The 15084-nt window shown below is 49.2% G+C and overlaps 4 protein-coding genes across 7 annotated transcripts in view; 2 read left to right on the plus strand and 2 right to left on the minus strand.

The window, feature by feature from the left end:
• LOC125953479 (ubiquitin carboxyl-terminal hydrolase 46) overlaps positions 1-2030 on the plus strand; it is a 2465-nt gene extending 435 nt beyond the window's left edge. The window contains exons 3-5 of the mRNA XM_049683090.1: positions 1-785; positions 880-1023; positions 1089-2030. The exon at positions 1-785 is cut by the window's left edge and continues 19 nt beyond it. Of these exons, the coding sequence (XP_049539047.1) occupies positions 1-785; positions 880-1023; positions 1089-1196 (1037 nt within the window). The 3' untranslated portion in view covers positions 1197-2030. The remainder of the gene's footprint in view (positions 786-879; positions 1024-1088) is intronic.
• A 64-nt stretch (positions 2031-2094) lies between these two features.
• On the minus strand, positions 2095-3579 carry LOC125953522 (60S ribosomal protein L21). The gene is made up of 3 exons (XM_049683142.1): positions 3483-3579; positions 2944-3109; positions 2095-2640 (listed from the first exon to the last, which is right to left on the minus strand). The coding sequence occupies exons 2-3, from the start codon at positions 3070-3072 to the stop codon at positions 2284-2286; spliced, it is 486 nt and encodes a 161-aa protein (XP_049539099.1). The 5' UTR covers positions 3073-3109; positions 3483-3579; the 3' UTR covers positions 2095-2283.
• A 461-nt stretch (positions 3580-4040) lies between these two features.
• On the plus strand, positions 4041-5394 carry LOC125953503 (spermidine synthase). Its single transcript, XM_049683114.1, has 3 exons — positions 4041-4377; positions 4438-5035; positions 5114-5394. Exons 1-3 carry the CDS (start codon positions 4250-4252, stop codon positions 5249-5251), a joined length of 864 nt encoding a protein of 287 aa, XP_049539071.1. The 5' UTR covers positions 4041-4249; the 3' UTR covers positions 5252-5394.
• A 582-nt stretch (positions 5395-5976) lies between these two features.
• On the minus strand, positions 5977-13836 carry LOC125953394 (protein suppressor of sable). 4 transcript variants are annotated; one of them, XM_049682943.1, is made up of 4 exons: positions 13462-13836; positions 10607-11560; positions 8131-9993; positions 5977-8067 (listed from the first exon to the last, which is right to left on the minus strand). In XM_049682943.1, exons 2-4 carry the CDS (start codon positions 11501-11503, stop codon positions 6670-6672), a joined length of 4158 nt encoding a protein of 1385 aa, XP_049538900.1. In that variant the 5' UTR covers positions 11504-11560; positions 13462-13836; the 3' UTR covers positions 5977-6669. The 4 variants fall into 4 exon arrangements, with proteins under 4 accessions (XP_049538900.1, XP_049538902.1, XP_049538904.1 ...); XM_049682945.1 differs by having other exon boundaries at positions 12860-13836; XM_049682947.1 differs by lacking the exon at positions 13462-13836 and adding an exon at positions 12365-12853 and having other exon boundaries at positions 10607-11551.
• Between the last annotated feature and the right edge of the window lie 1248 nt (positions 13837-15084).

Genomic DNA, 15084 nt, shown 5'->3' on the forward strand with positions numbered 1-15084 from the left:
GCAACTCGGTTCTGCAGGCCCTCTACTTTTGCCGTCCATTCCGGGAGAAGGTGCTAGAGTACAAAGCGAAAAACCGGCGCACCAAGGAAACGCTCCTGTCCTGCCTGGCCGATCTGTTTTACAGTATCGCGACGCAAAAGAAGAAGGTGGGCTCGATTGCACCGAAAAAGTTCATCGCCCGGTTGCGCAAGGAGAAGGAAGAGTTCGATAACTACATGCAGCAGGATGCGCACGAGTTCCTTAACTTTCTCATCAACCACATCAACGAGATCATACTGGCCGAGCGGAACCAGGCGAAGGCGGCCGGCGGAAAGGGTAGCAGTAGTAGTAGTAGTGGCAACGGTACCGCTGGCCAAAATGGATCGCTGGGACCGGGCACACCGCAGGATGGTAGCGGTGGCGTAGCCGGCAACAACACCGAACCGACCTGGGTGCACGAGATTTTCCAGGGTATACTGACGAGCGAGACGCGCTGTCTGAACTGCGAGACGGTCAGCAGCAAGGATGAGAACTTCTTCGATCTGCAGGTGGACGTCGATCAGAACACCAGCATTACGCACTGTTTGCGGTGTTTCAGCAACACGGAGACGTTGTGTAGTGATAATAAATTCAAATGTGATAACTGCTGCAGCTACCAGGAAGCGCAGAAGCGAATGCGCGTGAAGAAGCTACCGATGATACTGGCCCTGCATCTGAAGCGGTTCAAGTATATGGAACAGTACAACCGGCACATCAAGGTATCACACCGGGTCGTCTTTCCGCTCGAGCTCCGGCTGTTCAATACGGTAAGACCGCCACGCCTTTGGCCGTAATCGGTGTAGAGACCAGGGAAGGTTTTATCATTGATATTTCGTCCCATTTCCTCTCGTTGTAATGTAGTCCGATGATGCGGTCAATCCGGACCGGTTGTACGATCTCATGGCCGTTGTTATCCATTGCGGTTCCGGGCCGAACCGTGGCCATTATATTAGCATCGTAAAGAGCCACGGCTTTTGGTTGCTATTCGATGATGATATGGTTGATGTAAGCACGGTGCTCGCTAGTGGAACTATTTATCTGGGCCATTAACTCATCGCTGTATTTTACAGAAAATCGAAGCTTCCACCATCGAAGACTTTTACGGACTGACGTCGGACATCCAGAAATCGTCGGAAACCGGCTACATCCTATTCTATCAATCGCGGGACTGTGCGTGAGCTGGACTGGACTCCCGCCCAGCATGGTTTGAAGAGTTTTGTTTTGTTAAATCTATTTATTTCCCCCTTCCCATACACGGGAAGAAGTTAAATATATATAATTTTATCAAGAAGCTAAATTACATTAGATGCAAGAGAGACAGCGAGAGAGATATAGGTTACTGCAGCTTTCTTTCATTCGTTGGTTGGTTTGCCTATCACTCACCATCCGATACTGCAACCAAATATCGTTTATAAAACACTGAGTAAAGTTAAGTTTAACTTGTGGCAGCACCGAGTAGACTCACGTTGACACCTAAAAGAAAGGCACTACTTATGTTATGAAAATGTCGTGACCCCAACGATCTTCGATGGCCTGGCCGGTGTGTGAAATTTAACTGTAGAGAGCGTTTTACTTTGTTTCGTGCTAAAGTTAAGTTTGGAATCATAGTGTGCGAAATTTTGGAAAGAACTCTTGATTGAATAGAAAGGACTTGATAGAAACGAGAAGCCGCTGTTATCTAGGTTACAACCCAAGGACGATAGTGCTTCGATGCAGACCAGAAAGTGACAAGCCGAAGACAGACAACACTGTTCAGGATCAGGGAACGCATATAGAATGCACTTTAGCGAAGGTAGTTGAACAGCGCCTCAAAGAATTTAGGACAACACGAATCTGGAAGTGGAATACGGGGGTGGTGATGGTCAATGGAAACCGAATCTTGCCACGGTAGCGATAGCAGCACCTCACCCAGTGCACGGCGGAAGAAATAATACCTTAATGTGAAACGAAAGTCACTTTTAAATGCCAATAATGATAGGAAGTAGCAACTGAATAAAGTAATGGTACAACTGTTCGAATAGCCACCGTGTTTCGCAGCACAATCCGAAGAACAAAACGCAAAAGCCGGTGTGTGTGTTTCAGGTTTTCATCACGATTAGCGCTCTGTATTATCGATCAAAAATCCACTTAAAGTACGCTTCTCCTCCCACCGGATGTCCGTGTCTGGCGATCCAGTTGCGATACGCAACATGCCCACAACCGCACCGCAAAGCACAGATACACACTCTCTTCTTTCGTAACACCACACTACGATGCTGCAGCTGCTTAGGCAATGAACTCGTACGGGATGGGCGCCAGGAAGATGGGCGTCGGCGGTTTCTTGATGACGCGGGCGACGCGCGGCGGTTCCGGTTTGCGCTTCAGCGACACCTTGAACTTGAGGTTGCGCTCCTTGATCTCCTTGCGCTTGATTTCGTTCTCCTTCACCCGGCGAAGGAAGTTCTCGCGGCAGCGGGATGGCTCGACGTGCTCAATACGCACATTGATGCGCTTGGCTAGGATCTTTCCACGGACTCGCTTGTTGACGATCACACCGAGGGCGTGCTTCGTAACGTTGTACACGCGGCCAGTCTTGCCGTGGTACGCCTTGTAGGGCATGCCCTTGTGCACCGCTCCATGACCCTGCGAATAACATTAAAAAAAACAGAGCAATCCGTTAACATGATCCAAGTAGTCGGTCGGTTTTTTGTCGATTGGAAATCGAAAGGACTGTTTGCGATGATCTAAACGACGATATTCTTAGGGCTGTCCCGAAAGAGTCAAAAACTAAAATCACCGCCAGCCGGACAAAATCAAGTTACCGACCGGGTTGGTTACTGTGGGAGAATTGAATAAGAGGCCACCGGTGGGATGCGATCCTGTGGTCCCTCCTGAACATCTCCCATCCAGAACATCCGCGTCGTAGCGTGAACACAAAATTCTTACCTTGATGTCAACGTAATCGCCGGCTTTGTACACTTTCATGTACGTGGACAGCGGAATAACACCGTGCTTGCGGAAGCCCCGCGAGAACATGTCGCGGGTGCCGCGGCGATAACCCTTCGAGTTCGTCATGTTGAGTGTTTAGCTTTACGGTAGTGAAATGACTTTACTGGAATGGGAACGAAGAGGAGCGGATTAGTTAACCAACTGGAATTCAACTCAGAGCTTATTCCTGGTTCGGTACACGGCTATTTTCCATCCAGCATCCGGCACCGCGCAACTCGTTGTGGCTCCGTCGGTCTCTTTGGCAGCGGCTATGCTAGACCACGACCACCACACATCACATGAAACACACGCAGTAGCCAAAGTCACCGCGCGTCCGGCTGTGAAAGCGGCGCTTTGCTCTCATTTCGACCACAATTTTCACTGGCCACCGGTGCCCGAACATTGTCGCCATCGATTGCGGCCGGATGGGATGGAAAATAGGCGGTACTTGGCGGAAAATCCACAATTTTTCGATCACAGTGGGCGCTGATACGTACCGTCAACTTCCGGTTGCCGAAGAAAAAGGAGCGATTTGTGCTGTCAACGAGTGATGGCAGCACCATCATCCGGCTGTCATTCTGCCTCTGCAGCAAATTCGGCTGGCTTAAGGCTCCCGCAAACCGACTGCAGCACTTACAGCGGCTGCGGCAACTGGCGTAATTTTTGCAGGAAATATGTATTTTTCTTGTTCAACATCAGCAAAAGAAGCGATGGAATGATAACAACTCAAGTGAAATTCTTTCTCAAAATTACAGTGTCTGTCTGTCACTTTATAGGTCTTCCTTCATGTGGTATGGAAAAGCATTTGGAATAGGATTACCAAAACGCTGTTTGTTAGCATAATTGAAATAAGCTTTAATATTTTCATCATTAATGTTGCTTTATAGTGATTAAAACAGTTATTCGAGACATTTGTACAACACCATTGCTTGATGGGTTGGTCGCTGTCTGACCGTGCACTGCTGCAAGTGCCGCAAGAGCTGCAGCCGGTTTGTAGGAGCCTTAAGGTCACCATGGAATTGATTTTAACCCGCCGTGCCTAATTTACGCCGATATTTTCCACGTTTTCACTTAAATTGGCCTTCGATAGGCGTTGATAACGTTTTTCCAGCAAAAAGGAGCAAAAATCCATTTCTTGTTGCGACCAGCATCACTACCTTTTACATTCATTTTCAAACAAGCTTTCACGAATTCCGGTGCATATGCCGGTGGAGCTCAACGAGAGTGGAGTGCAAATCGAAACAACGAAATACGCAAACGGAACATGAATCCTGCGGAATGGTTCAGCGAGATATCGGATGAGCTGTGGCCTGGCCAGTGTTTCTCGCTGAAGGTCAAAAGTGTGCTGCACGAGGAGCGCTCCAAGTATCAGGATATAAAGATCGTGCAAAGGTAAGACTCGATTCCGCGGGTAGCTGGAGTTGGATGCTAATCGGTTCTCCTTTTTTGCAGCGAATCCCACGGTGTGGTACTGATTTTAGATGGTATCATCCAGTGTACGGAGCGGGACGAGTTCGCATACCAGGAACAGATCTCCTTCCTACCGTTGTGTTGCCATCCAAACCCACAGAAGGTCCTGATCGTAGGAGGTGGAGATGGCGGGGTAGCGCGCGAAGTCGCAAAGCATCCATCGGTGACAGAGGTGCACCAGGTGGAAATTGACGAACGGGTAGTGGAACTATCCAAGCAGTACCTACCGTTTATGGCCTGTGGTTTCGATTCACCGAAGTTAAGGCTTACGATCGGTGATGGGTTCGAGTACATGAAGCAGCACGAGGGCGTCTTTGACGTCATCATAACGGATAGTAGCGATCCGATCGGTCCGGCCGAATCTCTGTTCCGTGAGTCGTACTTCGAGCTCGCCAAACGCGCCCTACGACCCAATGGAGTCATCTGTTCCCAGGGTGGCAGCTTTTGGCTAGATCCGGCCCATGTCCGGTCGACGCTCGACTACTGCCGAAAGCATTTCCCGCGTGTCGCCTATGGCTTGGCGGCTGTACCTTCCTATCCAACCGGTCAGATTGGCTTCTTTATTGCCAGTCTTAATCCGGTAAGTTTATGCACGTGCCTATAGCAAAGAGACTTTCGAGCGGTTCTAATTCCCCGCACATTTGTGGCCTCACTTCAGGAAACCAAGTTCGCCGAACCGTGCCGTACGTTCGATGAGAAGGAAATCGATCGGCTCGGTCTCAGGTACTACACGACGGACGTTCATCGGGCTGCCTTTACACTGCCACGATTCGCCGCAAAAGCACTGTACGAATAGAATGTGCACCAACACCCCAAAGGGACGCTGGAGCTGGTGATTCTTTCGATTTTAAATTGTAATCCATGTTTTATTGAATGCGTCTTGTGGCCTCTTGGCTGGGATGCGCTATTCCAGAGTAATAAAATGTTATGCATCATGTTCTATCCTTTTTTAAGCGCGACTCGTTATAGTATTATTTCCACACAAAAAACCAATTATAGGTCTTGGGACCACTGTCGGCACCACGGACGGGTTATCAGGTCACACCATACCCGACTGTCACAAAAAAATTCTCTTGGTATTAATCGGAGGAACGATTCTAGGCCAATTGGTTATCGGCAGGAGAGATTACGCACACGAGCCCATTGGTTTTAATCAACAACCACGTGTTAATTCATGGCTCATGCGTAACACGTTGAGTGAAATGTGACTCCAAAGCGCTTGGGTTGGTACTGCTGAGTCGGCATTTTCGCTAACAGAGAATGTAAAACATAAATGAACGAGAATTTGATTGAAATTCAACTGTGTAGGTTTATTTTCTAATTTTTTTTCTCTTACTTTTTTGTTATTAATAACAGACCATCCATTCGCTCCAGGCTTCCTTTGATTGAGAAAGGATTTACAACGATTATGATCGGTAGAAATTCTGACCCATATCAATTCAGATCTTGTTCATCACTCCTTTGATTTTAACAGCACATCTAGCAACCCGCTTTCGATCGCTATACAGATACAGAAAGACACAAACCCCCTTTTTTCTATGGACCAACTGTTTTCAAAGAGGAATTATCTACAGGCAAATTTTAGCAGACACAGAAAATGCGGTAAAAAATAGGTTGTTTTTATTATGATATACATCGTACCGCCATCGGAGCACTAATATTCGCGCTCGGCTCGTATGACGAGGAGGAGGGGGCTCTATTTACAGAACAGAAAGCGTACCTCTTTAACTGCACTAACAATACGCGCACAATCTACGTTTGCAATCAGTCTAATTTAATTTTGCGATAAGAACATTACAGTCGATCCAATCCGATCGATTGGATCCCTTACCATGGCCGTTCCTCCCTCTCCCATTTCCCCGTTCCCAATTTATCAATAGTTTATCTTTATTTAAATTAACGTCGGAAGTAGAATCGCTTTGCTGCCGCTTAATGATGGCTAAGGATATGTGCCCCAAACTGTGGCACGTACAAATAGAGAGATAGAGAAGAGAGATGAACAGTGAAGGTGTGTATTTGCCGCAAGGCAACAGTGCGCCTTTGGTAATGCAAAACACCACCATCGCAAGCTGCAGACCATCCCTCGAGGGGTTGGGCGGGGAGCAGAACTTTACCAACTAAACCGTGCGGCCATCTCCTCCTTCCTCCTTCGGGGCACCCAAAGCAAATAATCTCACTGGGTATGGAACCGATCCCGGGTGGCGGGGTGTTACTTTACTTTTTCCGATCATTCCGTCGATTGTTGCGCCGATTGTTACCGTTACCACCACCACCACCGCCACCATTGTTACCGCCGCCGCCCCCTCCACCATTGTTCATCCACCGGTCGTTGTTGTTGCGGAAATTGTGTCCAATGCGGTTGTTGTTGCGCATGTTGTTGCTATTGCGCATATGGTTGTTACCGTTGCCTTGCGTCCAGGGTGGAATGTTGCCTCCCCCTGGGCCACCACCGTGGTCACCACCACCACCCCCCTTATTGATGTTACCCATGGCCAGAAACTGTTCGAACGGCATATTGGGAGCGATTCCCAGTAGTCCCGGTGGCAGTGGCCCCATACTGCCAGGCCCGGGAGGACCACCATCGTGCTGTGACAGGGGTGGCCCGAAGCGGGATCCACCGGATGGTCCATTGTCTCCACCTCGCCCACCAGGGCCACCATTACCACCGTTGTTGTTGTTGTTGTTGTTGTGATTGAGAAACGGTGGCGGTGGTCCACTGGTGAGCGGATTACCACCGAGTGGCGGTAAACCCATCGGTGGCGGCTGCTGCACATTGTGCACCGGCGGTGGAATGTGCACCGGAACGGAAAGATGTGGCGGCATACCACCGGGTGGGCCACCTCCCGCCCCAGCTGCACCAGGTCCACCACCGACGATCGGTGGTGGAATGTTCGCAAGCAGCGGAAAGTTGGGCGGTGGCTGTAGCATCGGTACGGCCGCCACCTCGCAGAACGCTACCTTATGGTCAACGTACACGTTCAGACAGGTTAGGATGTGCTGCAGCATACTGTTGGTGCCGAGGAACTTCATAAACTCGCTCAACTGCTCCGTGGAGCGGTCGGAGTTGTGGTACTTCTTCATCTCCGTCGACAGGATCGCCAGCTGCTGGTTAACCATGATCTTGTGCTTGGTACCGAGATCCTTGTACCAGGGCGATCGCTGCAGGATCGTTTGCACGTCTAGCTGGGGCGTTGCATTGGGCCCGGAAGATGATGGTGGTGGCGGTAAACCTCCGGGACCGAATCCGGAACTGTCCTGCTGTTGCGCTGCCGCCAACTTTTCCGCATGCCGTTTACGAGGATCCACCCGTCGTGTCGCAGAGGAAGGTGAAGAGGCAGCGGCCTGCGGTGATGTTAGTGGTGGTGCGGTAACACCGGTTGCCGATGCCGGGAGCAGTGATGGAACACCGTACGGAGGTGATGCGATCGAGCTGGCATCGGGCGACTTTATACCTTCGCTGGTATCTCCATCGTCGTGCGAATCCTTCGCATCCTCCTCATCGCTGTGCAACCCAAAGAGGCGCCTTAATCGTGGATCCCTCGTACCCATCGGGCGTTGCATTGAGCGTCTCAGTGACTTGAAATTTGGTTTCGGAACTTCAACCACATACACCTGTCGGAAAAGGGAACAAAAGTTAGAAAAATAAAGTACTTTGTGAAAAGCATTGCGGCATACCTTATAGATTATGGTGGCATGTGAACCGATCGATCCATCAATCTCCGTCGCGGGCACATAGTTGGCCATTATCGGTTTGAAGGGTAGCCCGAGATCACGGGTCCGTGCCCCGGCCGTCTCATCCTCGTCCTCCTCATCATTAATGTTCAATGGAAGCGCACGATCGGACGAGCCGTAACGGAATGGTGTGGCCACCGGTGAGCTTGCCCCATCCGGTGACGCAACGTTATCGGAATCGTCCCAATCATATATCGATGGTGGCCCCGTCGTACGTCGTTTACTGCCCGCTGCAGATGCTGGTTTGAGTTTCGCTTCTGAAGCGCCAATAACGGGGGCCACACTACCGCTGCTACTACTGCTCAGGAGGGACATGGATGGTGTCCAGATTTCGTCCGAATTTAGAAGATCCAGCTTCGATGAGCCATTTTCGTCCTTCTCGGTCCCCTTGCTAGCCGTCGTATCGGACGGTGAGTGGTGCTCATCGGTACGGGGCGATGCGACGGAGGATGGCTTAGAGGAAACCGTCTTATCAAGGCTTCCGTACAGCAGCAGATCACCCAAACCCTGCGCATAGTCAATCTTAGGTGGTACGAGAGGTGGTAACAGGGGCGTGCTGGCTGACTTTTCTTGGTCTCCGCTCTTACTACCACCCTCCCCATCCTCCTCTTCCTGATCTTTCTTCTGCTCGTCCTCTTCCTCCTCGATGTTGATCTTGAGATTGTTCTCATCATCATCATCATCGTCATCATCGTCTTCGTCGTCGGGGTTGATGAGAACCGCCGGATTAGCCGCCGCCACCGCATCCAGGTCTTCCTCGTCCAAGTTAGAGTCCTTGATGTACTGCGAGTAATCGACGGTGGGTGGTTTCAGTGGGAGTAGCGTCGATGGAAGCAGTGATGGATCGGATCCCGTTTCGTCCTTTTGTAGCTGACCATTTGGAGGAAACACTCGCATATCAACATCACGTTGCTGGTGCTGCTGCTGTTGAGCGCCGATCGGTTCATTCAATGCTGGACCCGACGGAAAACTCATGCCTGGTTTGAGTCGCATATCGAGATCCTTCGCCGATGCGTTGCTGTTACGGTCCACGGATGTTCTCTCCGCTCCCCTTAACCGATCCTCTTGCCCTGGTCTATCGCGCGATCGCTTCATGCTCAGTGCCTTTACCTGAAGATCGTGTATCTGGGTGATACTTAGACCGAGATCGTTCAGCTGGGCTACCGTCAGCTGACTGATTTCATCCAGCGTCCGGATACCCATCTGTTCCAGATCGTTGATCTGATCGCGCGTTATAACACCAGCCAAATGCTGCAACCCTAGCGGTCCACCCTCCGCTGCCTCGTGATGCCGCATTCGATCCTCCTCATCGTCCGGCGTTCTTCGGTTCGGTTCATCGCACCATCGCTTCCGGTGGTGATGGTGCTGTTGCTGCTGCTGCTGGTGCCTTGAGTTGCCACCGTGCCCTCCACCCATTGTGTCCATGAGGGAAGGTATCTTTATGCCATCATCCCCACCATCACCACCATCGCCACCCGCTCGTCCGTACTTTTCCATCAGCTTACGGTGCGTGGCATTAAGCAGATTGTTGGCCGTATCGCGACTAATGCGCTGGAAGCTACCGAGGATCTCCTGAGGGGCTGTCTCGAGATGCTTTAACAGTATCGCCCGCAGATCGTTTGTTAGCGGTTCCCCGTGGCTAAAGTGGCACGTTTCCTTCTCCTTACACTTCATGCCCAGGTAGTAGTACTTGCACGGGAAGTCCTTGTGCATGTAGAGACACTTTTCCCGCTTTGCGCAGCAATCCATTAGGTAGAACTTGCAGAGCTCCATCTTACGTGGCCCCGTTGGTCGATGCTTTTCGTCCTGAAAGAAAGAAAAACGGACCACCGAGGGTAACACCGTTTAATCACGCTGCTCTCGAAGAGTTGTCTTTTGTATAGATTGCTCACGATCAAGCTCTTCCTCATTAACGTTCTAAAGTAAGCAAAAGGGGGACTTAAAAAAATGGTTGAAAGAGTAGAAATAGTATTTTTAACGGTATTTCTTGTACCTCGCCATAAGTAGATAATAAAAAAGGGATATTAATGTATACATTTAAAGCATGGCACATTCATAAGTCATCATTGTGCACGACAAATGTCATAGGCATTAGGCGATCATATCTGTTCCATGGAAGCATCATCCTCGATCAGCTCTTGTTGCATCATCATTGATCAAAAGCCCCTTAGGAGCGCGGAGGTTTACATAAGGGAAATTAAGGGGCTGGATTGCTGTAGGGACGGTGCTGATAAGAGTATTTGCATAACATCAGTTGGATTCGCAGTATCTGCCATATCAATATCAATAACAATTTTACATGAAATGTACAGCAAAGAATTCATATAACAGTTTGGTCAACGTAAAAGGAATAGAGGAGCATCGTGTTTGGTTCTGCCACACGCTGAGATAGGCCGATTGTCCCGCCGGCGATACTTACATCCGAATCATCGCGCTTCCGTTTCCGATTATCGCGGTTGGATTTGGCGTTTCTCTGTCGCGCCTGTTGCTGCTGTTGCTTTTGTTGCTTCCGTTTGCTCCGGTTGTACTCCCGGTCCCGTTCTCGATCACGCTCTCGTTCCGCTAACCGTAGCTCTCGTTCTCGGTCTCGATCGCGCTCTCGATCTCCCCGATGATCCCGATCCCGGTGCCGATGATCCCGTAACGATGAAGACTCATCGGATGAGTAGTGAGTATCGTTCTCCGATTCGCCACCGGACATACCGTCCGGTAGGTTGCCACCACCGCCCATGGACAACGGCTGGGGACTTCCACCGCGCATGTTGAGCATTTCGTACTCCAGATCCTGTTCACCCAGCTCACCGGCATCATCATTCAGTCGTGGCTGTTTGTTGCTTGGTTGTTGCAGATCACCAGGCCCGGCACCACCGCCCCCTCCACCACCACCACCTCCGCCACCGCGGGATTTTTTGCGTTTCTTCGACTTTCTACCACCACCGGTCGGTATATTGGGGGACGACCGGGCGTCTTCCTCGTTCTGGGTAAGGGCAACCGATGGCATCGGCGGCTGTACGCCATCCTTGATCAATTCTTTGGCAATCGCACTTTCGACCTTCGTCGCCCAATCGTCCACGACGGGAGCGGGTTTGTTGGAAGCGCGTTGCTGTTGGCGTTGCTGCTGGCCACCGCCTCCTTTGCCACTGTTGGGATGATGTTCGTCCCGTCTCGCTAAGTTCGAGGCCGCTTTCTCGTCAAACTCATCCGCATCATTTGGCATCGGTTGGCCAAGCGGAGGATCTTCCGACTTGGTGACCACCACTTCGTCCTCGTCGTCATCCTCGATCTCACCATCTTCCAGATCCTCTGGATCACTCATATTGCTGCCGGTGGTCGCTCGTGGTGTCTAGAACAACTATAAACCAATCTGTGGTATCTAGGATAAACAAGAGAAAAGAAAAAAGATCGAGGCAAATCCAACAAATCAGTTCAGAACCGCTCTAGGCTCGTGCACTCGTATGCTGTAATATTTAACGAAAAATAACGAACTAAGCAGTAAAGGGGAATCGTGTCGCATCAATTAGAGGCAGGCATTGTCGTGGCACATGGGTGGTTCCGGACTTCCGGGGCAAGCATATCTCCGCATCGTCATCGTCATGCATATACATCTCGGTGTGACGCTTACGATCGTGCTTCAATCGGCATTTCAGCTTCATCATAGTTAGCATAGAATAACAAGGGCATTATTGCTCCCCAATGACGTCATGAAGAGCAATCAAAGCATACGTTACGATAAGGGACTGCAAACAGGAGAATCCACTTTCATCGTTAGGCCGGAGAAACTTTTACCCGCTTAATTATTCGATCGATTAATTGATTGATGATAACTCCTCATTCAACAAAACACCAAACTTTAAACCAAAACCTTTCTTTGCTAATTTATGCTTCGAAGAAGCCCTCGCCGTAGTTGACATGAGAGTGAAAGGGAAACGACGCGTACGACAAGGATAGCATGAGATCAGATGGAACAGATCCATCCAGCCAGGAGTTCATTCATGACGGCCGTGCGTGTGTGTGTGTGTGTGCGCTTGGAATTCCAAAAAAGATTCCCAAGAAGATGAACAACCCTACGGTTCATGTGATGTTGACCTTCTCGTCTGAGGACGAGGCGAAGGGCGGGGGCGGTAGAAAGGGGGTGGAGAAGCTGCTTAAAATTAAAATCACTTTAGAGTAACCATACACTTTAGTTAACCGAAAAAGGATACGCCAGCTTAGGTTTTCACTGCTGCAATTTCGGCAAAAAAGGCCCCGCCGCCGTTTGCCCTGATTTACGTTTTCTCTGGTCGCACTCTCTCTCTCTCTCCTTCGCGTAAAGTCCTATACATAGAAACATGGTAGTCACACACACAAAACCATCCGTGTACACACACAAACCTCTGAGAGTGTGTGCGTGTGTTAATCGTTACGGCTTATTCCTAGGAATAAAAATGGCTACTGCAGCGGCGGCGAGGCTGCTCAATTCCAAAGACGGCATTGAAAACCGCCGTATAAAAATCTCTCGCTCTCGCTCTAGCCCGCGTCATACCCATGCACTGTCTGTTTCGCTCGTTCTCGCACACACGGGGAATCGTCACGATAAAAAAATAGAAATAAAGGAACGATGACCAGATCCGTCCGGAATTCGAAAAATATTTACGAAATCCGTATCAAAATGACCCGCATCTCGCGCACGTACCTGGCCTCCTCTGAGGGGCGATCAAAAACATTTTACCCTGATTTCCTGGCAATCATTTTCACTTTCCAAAGAGCACACCTTTGATTTTTTTTTTTTCGGAAACCTGCTGGCTCACCTGCATGCACGCTCATACCTATGCGGATGGGAGAGGTCTGTAAATGCGTCACGGATCGAGAAGGGGGTCTATAGCAACAAGGGCATCTTTGCCCACGACTTTTCTTCGAAAAAAGTTTGACCCAAATCTGTGCCTCCTATAATTTGCCTGCTTTTGCCCGGGAGTGGCCCTGGCGGCGGGTCTGAATTTGGAGAAAAGTGAAAAAAGATGGCAGCATCCGACCTGTCGCGATTTTAGCGCTGCAGATCGGGCCTTTTCCAACCATCATTTTCTGAAGCTGCTGGCCAAAATCGCATCAATTGATAGCGCGCAGCGGAACGTTTTTTTCAATTTTCTCCCTACGGCCCCGCCCTGGCCTGGATGGAGCGAGCACGATTCCTCTTTGTCGTCGGCGGCGGTGTGTGACTTTTCCAGCAAATGGACGAAAAGACACGGCCACGACCGAACGCGGCGGGGAGGGCGGCGGAAGGCGTAATTTCAATTATACCGTATTATAGCCTGGCGTTTCTGGCGATCGCGCTCGGTTTTACTGGTGCACACTGAGTTTTTTTTGGTTTGTTTAATGTTCCTGGGTGGTGGTGGGCTGCTCTGAGCATCAGCCTTCTTTGTTAAAACAACGCTTTGCACGCCGCGTTTCCGTTGCCAGATGAAGTTGCCCGTGTTGCTACGAATTATACCGATGGGGCGATGGATGCTGCTGCTATTTTAGCTGAGCCGTTTCTTGATCATTGTGATTTTTTTTTAAACATAATTCGCTTTTCATCTGGTCATTTGGAAAAGTAGCCTAGCTTCGATTCTCTTTCTCTTTCTCTAGCAAAAGTCTCTTCGGTATTTTAAGCAAAACAATTTACGACTGCATCGGTCCACGTACAAAACTGAAGTGTTTTTAATTGCTGAAAATTTTGCTTTACTTTCGGCAAAATTCGATTATTCTACCGATCATCACTGTAAAGCTCACGATATTTTAAGCTTTCCGGAACGATTATGACGATCGTGTTGAAACGGAGTTTAATCTGAAGTACACTTGAGTTTGTGAGTTGAATAATTTCCGAATACGGGCATTCCATCTCGCGGTTTTGGTATTTTCCGGGTTGATTAATCACTCTCGAGAGATCTGCGCGTTGTTTCGCGGGCGGTAAACGTGAAACCGCGGATTAACGTCATATTTTCAAAATGCACCTCTCGGTGAAAGCTCCAATTTTCAGGAAGCTTAAAGCTGCTCTACTGCTCGATATTTTCGCAGGATTCTAGCACCCGGGAAGTAAATTCTAGCAACGCAAAACAACGCGCAGAACGATGGTCAAAAACGATATTGAAAAAAAGAAATTTTAAGTAGTAAATTAATTGCTACACTTCTCGTCGAATCTAAACTATTCAAGAATATTTTGTAAAATGTTTAGATTCATCGAAGTCAAAATGACAATGATACAGTTGAAACAAATATGCCACACGTGGTTCGTTACTCGCAGAATGGAAGGGTTGGAACAATTCTTCTTGTGGTAACTTCAACTCTTTTCTATCTCTGCTCTATAAATACTAATCTTGAACGCAAATGACTCAACAATGAAACAGGCCAGATCTTGGCATTGGGTTTTGCGAAATTTGATCATTCTCCCTGGCTTTCTCAAGAACAACGTAATTCATTGGGCTAATAATCGCGCGAACACCAAGATCAAGAAAGTCCTACAACAATACCACTGTCTATTCGCTGCCTCCGGTGCATTTTCCAGCGAATGTTGCATTAAATTTGATACGGATTTGACGAGTCTTGGGTCCTCAAGTATGCATGCCCTGGCCATTTTTTCCCCCTGGAAGCTTGAATGTGATTTGACTGGCCCTTGATTGACTTTTGCTACTCGTGCTACTCCGCACGCTACCGGAAGCGAGAACGGAAGAGATCAAAGGTCACAGTTCAATAGGTTACCCCCGGGGAAAAGCAAACGGAAAGCCTACCAACATACAATCTAATTAATAGGCTTCTCGAGAAAACCCGGTATCCTGTCCTTCATTAGCAATGACAGCCAGCACTGGAACGTCACCCCGCCAGGATCATCATGGATATGTCTTGGTTTTTCCTTCAATTTTGACCGCACCCTTGACCTTCGATGGT

The sequence above is a fragment of the Anopheles darlingi genome, chromosome 3 (assembly GCF_943734745.1).
Source record: "Anopheles darlingi chromosome 3, idAnoDarlMG_H_01, whole genome shotgun sequence".
NCBI lineage: Eukaryota > Metazoa > Arthropoda > Insecta > Diptera > Culicidae > Anopheles > Anopheles darlingi.

What these genes read in the sequence shown, in the direction of transcription:
- LOC125953522 (XM_049683142.1), bottom strand. Translation starts at nt 3,072, where the DNA reads ATGACGAACTCGAAGGGTTATCGCCGCGGCACCCGCGACATGTTCTCG. An exon ending in GCGATTACGTTGACATCAAG is followed by an intron (nt 2,641 to 2,943) that starts GTAAGAATTTTG and finishes TGTTATTCGCAG; the next exon opens with GGTCATGGAGCGGTGCACAA.
- LOC125953503 (XM_049683114.1), top strand. Translation starts at nt 4,250, where the DNA reads ATGAATCCTGCGGAATGGTTCAGCGAGATATCGGATGAGCTGTGGCCT. An exon ending in GATATAAAGATCGTGCAAAG is followed by an intron (nt 4,378 to 4,437) that starts GTAAGACTCGAT and finishes CCTTTTTTGCAG; the next exon opens with CGAATCCCACGGTGTGGTAC. An exon ending in TTATTGCCAGTCTTAATCCG is followed by an intron (nt 5,036 to 5,113) that starts GTAAGTTTATGC and finishes GCCTCACTTCAG; the next exon opens with GAAACCAAGTTCGCCGAACC.
- LOC125953394 (XM_049682943.1), bottom strand. Translation starts at nt 11,503, where the DNA reads ATGAGTGATCCAGAGGATCTGGAAGATGGTGAGATCGAGGATGACGAC. An exon ending in GGAAGCGCGATGATTCGGAT is followed by an intron (nt 9,994 to 10,606) that starts GTAAGTATCGCC and finishes TCTTTCTTTCAG; the next exon opens with GACGAAAAGCATCGACCAAC. An exon ending in ATGCCACCATAATCTATAAG is followed by an intron (nt 8,068 to 8,130) that starts GTATGCCGCAAT and finishes CTTTTCCGACAG; the next exon opens with GTGTATGTGGTTGAAGTTCC.